The 6,112-nt window shown below is 24.0% G+C and overlaps 1 protein-coding gene across 1 annotated transcript in view; it reads right to left on the bottom strand.

Annotated features, from left to right (window-relative positions):
• Positions 1–6,112, bottom strand: part of LOC117178367 (alanine--tRNA ligase, cytoplasmic) — a 45,824-nt gene that overhangs the window by 14,120 nt on the left and 25,592 nt on the right. Inside the window, exons 10-11 of the mRNA XM_033369796.1 lie at positions 4,458–4,716; positions 4,120–4,372 (exon numbers count right to left, since the gene is read on the bottom strand). Of these exons, the coding sequence (XP_033225687.1) occupies positions 4,120–4,372; positions 4,458–4,716 (512 nt within the window). The remainder of the gene's footprint in view (positions 1–4,119; positions 4,373–4,457; positions 4,717–6,112) is intronic.

Raw genomic sequence — 6,112 nt, 5'->3', positions numbered from 1 at the left:
TAAAATATTTTAAACATTTTGAAATATTTTTAAATGTTGGTAAAATCTTTGAAATTTTTGAAAATTTTTGAAAACTTTCGTATTCGTTTGAAATCATCGAAATCTTTTGAAATCTCAAATCGATTGATACCTTTTGAAGCTGTTTAAAATCTTTGAAATCTGGTGTAATACACCCTTTCTGAAATCATTGAAATTATTTAAATCTTCTGAAATTCTTTTGAATTCTTTGAAATATTTGTGAAATCTGTCTCAAATTTTTTGTATTCATTTAAAATCATTAAAATATTTGAAATCTTTCTAAAACTTTTGAAATCTTCTAAAACCTTTTGAAATCGTTTAAAATCTTTAAAATGTTTTGTAATCTAGTGCACTGCATTTAACATACTTGAAACCTTTTGAAAGTTTAAAAATCTTTGTGAACTATTCGAAATCTTTTAAATCGTATCTACACGCGTTTTTCAAATCCTTTTTAAGATTTTGAAAACCGTTAAATCTTTTTTTTTTAATTTTTCAAACCCAGTTTTAAAAGAAAAAAAAATCAAGGAAAATTCCAAGTTCCCAACGATCTATCTAAAAATAAACTATAACAAATAGATAAATTTCAAACCAAGCATAGTTTTAGATCTCAAACAAAAAAGACAAATTCTCAACGAAATATTTAATATTTCGTATTTTACGTATAAATATAAAAGATAAATTTTCAACCAAAAATGGAATAGTTACTTTTTTCAGTTTAAAAATTTTATTTTCAAACAAAAAAAAAATAAAATGCTACCAGTTAGATTCCACCAAAAAAATATAGTTGAATTTTGAACCAAATAGTTCGATTTTCACCAAAATATTAATTTTTTAACCTATAAGGTGGTACATAAAAAGATATTAATTTCAGACAAAAAGACGTATTTTCTACAAAAGAATTAAATTTTTCGCAAAAAAGTTCATTTTTAACTATATACTTTAATTGTATATAATTGTTGAATTTTCAAGCCAAAACGACTAATTATCTGCAAAGCAGTTCAAGTTTCAAACCGAAAAGTTGGAATTTTAAATAGAAAAGATTAATTTTTAATTAAAAATATAAACTTTCAACCAAAAAGGGAATAGTTATATTCTCATTTTAAAAAATGCTAATTAAAACTTACAATCTACACATGTATTTTCAAATAAAGTAATCAATCTTCACGAAATTTCTACATAATAGACGAATTTTTCAACTAAAAGAGATGGATTTTTAACCAAATAGTTGAATTTTTAACGAAAAAATAAAAGTTTCCAACTAAAAATGTAATAGTTCAATTTTCAGTTAAAAACAAGTTAATTTTCAACCAAAAAATTTACGAATTTTCGACGAAATAGTTTTATTTTCTACCAGAGATGAACCAAAAACTTGTTCCCAAAAATATTACTTTTTTCACAAAATAGATGAATTTTCAACAAAATAATTAAATTTCCAATCAAATAGTAGACATTTTAACTGAAGAAAAATTCAAACGAAAAATCGAGGACTTTTTAAAAAGTCACACTTTTTGATCAAAAATTAGATTATTTAGCAGAAAGTTTAATTATTGTTTAAAATTTTAATTTTGGGGTTATAAAATGAATTGAAGTCTTTTTTGGATACAAATTTAACTATTTTTTTGTTATTCATCTGTTTTAGAAGAAATTTCATCTTTCTCGAATAAAAATGAAACTGCTCAGTTGAAAATTCAACCTCTTTTTTGAAAGTTGATCTGTTTGATTTTAAAATTCGACTGCTTTAGCTGAAATTACATCTTTTTTTGATAAAACTGCAACTATTTGGTTGACAAATCAACAATTTTGTTGAAGTCAAACTTTTTGGTTGAAAATTCTGTCGTTTTGTTGAAAATTTAAATATTTCGTAGAAAATTGATTTTTTGTTCAAATTTAATATTTTGGCGTCGAAAAGAGAACTGATCTATTTTCTGGAGGAAAATTCTAATTTTTAAAACATTTTTTGTTTTTTAATAAAAAATCATCTGTTTTAAGAGAAATTTGATATTTTTTGGATAAAAATGCAAATGTTTAGTTGAAAATTCGAAGGTTTATTAAATTTAAATACTTCGTAGAAAATTTACCTTCAGTTTAATCTATATTTTGGCGTTGAAAATGAAATATTTTCTGGGTGAAAGTTCAACTTTAAAAAAATGTGTCGTTTTTTATTAAAAATGTAGCTATTTGGTAGAAAACTCAACTATTTTGCGAAATTTTCTTGCTTTTTGGTTGAAAAAATGGATCTTTTTGGATTGAAAATTCAATTTTTTTCGTAGAAATTTATTTCTTGTTAAAAATGCATATTTTGATCTTGAAAAGTCAACTGGAATCTTTTTTTGATGAAAACAAAACTATTTTTTAAAAATTATTTCCTTAAATCTTTAAAAAGTGTGAAAGATTTTAAAGGAAAATTTGGCCATATTACATAATTTTAGAAAAAATTTGAGTAAGCTTAAGTTTTCAGGTTCCTAAGAAAAATTAAAATAATTGTTTATTTCGAAAAATTAATTTGAAGAGATTATTTAAAAAGATTTTAGAAGATTTCAAAAATAGTCAAAGAGTCGGAAAGATTTTACGGCAATTTTTTTAATTTTGCAGAATAAATAAAAAATGCAGGAAAAACTTAAATAATTTTTAGAAATTAAAAGTTTTTTAGAAAGTCTGACAAGATTTAAACACATTTTTTTTCTTATACTCGTGTGCAACTTTTAAATAATGTTTTAATTTGAAAAATGAACTTTAAGAGAAAATTGAAAAAGGGTTTTAAACATTACAAACGATTTCCTAAAATTTCTAAAAATAGTTTAGAAGATTTTAAAGCAAAATGTTTGAATTTGGTAAGATTGCGAAATAAAAACGAACCAAAATTCGGTAAATTCAAGAAATATTTAGTAGAATTTAAAGGAATTTCGAAATTTTTCAAGAGAACAAACAAATTTTCTTAAAATTGCTGTGAAGATTTAGAAGATTGTAAGGTTTTTTTTTTAAATTTGGAATGATATTTGAAAATATTGATGAAAATTCGTGTCAGTTAAATATATTTTCAGGAATTTAAGACGTTTTAAATAGATTACAAATATTTGAAAACTCGGAAACATTTTCGAAAATGTATCAAATATTTCTTGATTCGTTGCCAACTTCTAAAAGAACTCGAATTTTTCATAATATTTCGTAAAATCCTATATTATGAAAAAAATTCTTTAAAATCTTCTAGATTATTTTTTGACTACCCTGAAATATTTAAAAATCTTTTAAATTTTCTCAAAAATCTTATGAAAATTATATTTACATTGATTTAAAAAAAAGGTGATTATAAATATTTTCTTGTTCTCAATTCTCAGAATTTAATTTCAACATGGATTTATTACAGCACTTTGAAAAATAATTTTTGATTAATTTGAGTGTTGTCAAAGATAAAAAATATTCATTAATGGTCTTTCTTTAAGAGTGGCATAAAAACTTTAGAATATTTTAGCTTCGTTACAAAGTCTAATTGATTAAAAAAATATCACATTTAAGACTTAATTTAGGATTTATCATATTCCTTGTTTATCATTTATAGACACAATAATTATATTTATTATATAGTAGCATTATATTTCAAAACGACAATATATAAAAAAAAAATTAGTTCTTTTTTACTATATTTAAGTGTGTGAATATCTGGGACTAACAAAAAATAACGAAAAAATGAATATCAAAATCATAAATTAGGAAGAAAAAAAATTGCCGAATCATAAAATAAATGAATTGTTAATTTCCCATAAATATTTCTATTCCTGAAATTTAAGTTTGATTAATAAATTATTAGTTAATAATTAATTAAATTGTTTGCCTTATTTATAATGATATGAATAGCTCATGCATTAATAATCAACTATTTTCAGCAGTTCTAAATATTTTTAAATTCGGGATTTTTTTTTTGTCAACTAAAGATCTTGTTGTTATTTGAAATTTAAAAAATTTTATAATTTGATAAAAATATGTATTTTTGGCATTATTTTCTAATAATTTGTGTATTTGTTATATATTTTTTATAACTTCTGAATATCCATGCAATTTTTTTGTTTGTTTGAATAATTAATTTTTGATTAAGTTTCAACTTACGTTCCTCCGCAAAATTCGACACTAGTTTTCGTTCCAGCGGGATTCAAAGGATCCTTTTCCAAATCCTCAACCGGTATTCCAACACTAACAATTCTAACCGGATCCGGATATGTTTCCTCAAACATTGCCCGAACACCTTGAACAGTTTTCGCCAGCGAGAGTTTACTTTCCTTGGCAAATATCTTCTTATTTTCATCGATTATTTCGTTCGTAATACTTTCAGTTTTCTTCAACTGCTGCGTAGTCATTCCACCTTAAAGAAAATTGATATTTTCAGTTTAGAAATGATAAATTTTATTGATAATTTTTTTCCAATTGTAATAAAACGAGTGAAAGACCTTTATTTGTGAAATCAAAACGGAGCCTATCAGGAGCTACGAGAGATCCTTTCTGATCTGCCTCGGTGCCCAAAACGTTTCGAAGAGCGTGATTCAAAACATGAGTTGCGGTGTGATTGCTCATTATTAATCTTCTTCGTGCAGTGTCAATGTTGGAATAAACTTTATCGCCTTCTTTCAATACTCCTTCGCCAACTGTTCCAATATGCAAGACATATCCACCCCTTACTTGTACGTTTTTAACGCGAACTTCCGTGTCCTGGAAAATATTTACAAATTGTCTACTTCAGAAATATGGAAGACGCAATGATTTGGATGATTTCAAACTAGCGGATTATTCCAATTTAAAATTTATTAGAGATCAGTTAAAAATTTGTAAGCGTATTTATATTCAAATACTTTCAAATATGATTGTTGGTTAACTCAAATCCGAGGGTTTGATCAATTTCACAAAGATTTCAAAAATTTGATAAACAGAAACACATTTCGAAGATTTACAAAAAATTGCAAGAATTTAAATCATTTTACAAAGCTTTCACCAAGATTAAAATTTTTTTTTTTTAATTTCAAAAGTTTTCAAATATTTCAAACATTTTTAAAAATTTGAAAGAATATAAAACTATTTCGAAGAATTCCAAAAATATGGTGAATATTCCAATAATTTAAGAAACATTTCACCAACTTTTAAAAAATTTCACAAAATTTCACAAGTTTTCAGTTTTCACCGAGATTTCAAAGTTTTTGAAAACATTTACACAGATTTAAAAAATTTTATATAATGAAAAATATTTGGAAGATTTCCAAGAGATGTCAAAGATTGCAATGAGTTCACAAAGCTTTCACCTAGATTTCAAAAAATGTTACAAATATTTCAAAAAATTTCACAGATTTCAAACACTTTAAAGACTGCACAACATTTCGAAGATTTCCAAAAGAGTTCAAAGAATTCAATGATTTCACGAAGCTTTTACCAAAATTTGAGAGTTTTGAAAAATCTCGGGAATATTTCAAAAGATTTCAATCATTTTAAAGATTGAAAAATATTTCGAAGACTTCCAAAAGATTTTGAAGATTTCAATGATTTCAGAAAGTTTTAAGATTTCAAAATATGTGGAAGATTTCTAAAAGATTTCAATGATTTTACGAAGTTTTCACCAAGATTTTACAAAGATTTCAAAGATTTCCAAAAGATTTCACAAATATTGCAAAAGGATTTAAAATATTTCCAAGATTTTAAAGATTGAAAAAATTTTCGTGAATTTCTAAAAGATTTCACATATATTTCTAAAATTTCAGACAGATTCCAATAATTTTAAAGCTTGCGAAAATTTTCAAAAATTTCACCAAGAATTTAAAAATTATAGAAGATTTCAGAAAGATTTGAAAAGATGTCACAAATATTACACAAAGTTTTACAGAGCCTTCATAAAGATGTCAAAATATTTCCCAAATTTTTACAAAGATTTCAAAAGATATCACAAACATTGCACAAAAATGAAAAATATTTCAAAAATTACAAAAAAAAACGAAGATTTCAGACGAATTCCACAAGGATTTCACAAATATTGCAAAAAGATTTAAAATACTTCAATATATTTAAAGATTGCAACAAATTTCGAAGATTTCAAAGACTAAGCACAGATTCAAAAAATTTT

The sequence above is a fragment of the Belonocnema kinseyi genome, chromosome 8 (genome assembly GCF_010883055.1).
Source record: "Belonocnema kinseyi isolate 2016_QV_RU_SX_M_011 chromosome 8, B_treatae_v1, whole genome shotgun sequence".
Lineage (NCBI taxonomy): Eukaryota > Metazoa > Arthropoda > Insecta > Hymenoptera > Cynipidae > Belonocnema > Belonocnema kinseyi.
The sequence above is the reverse complement of the archived record's forward strand: the minus strand, read 5'-3'. Positions and strand labels throughout refer to the sequence as shown.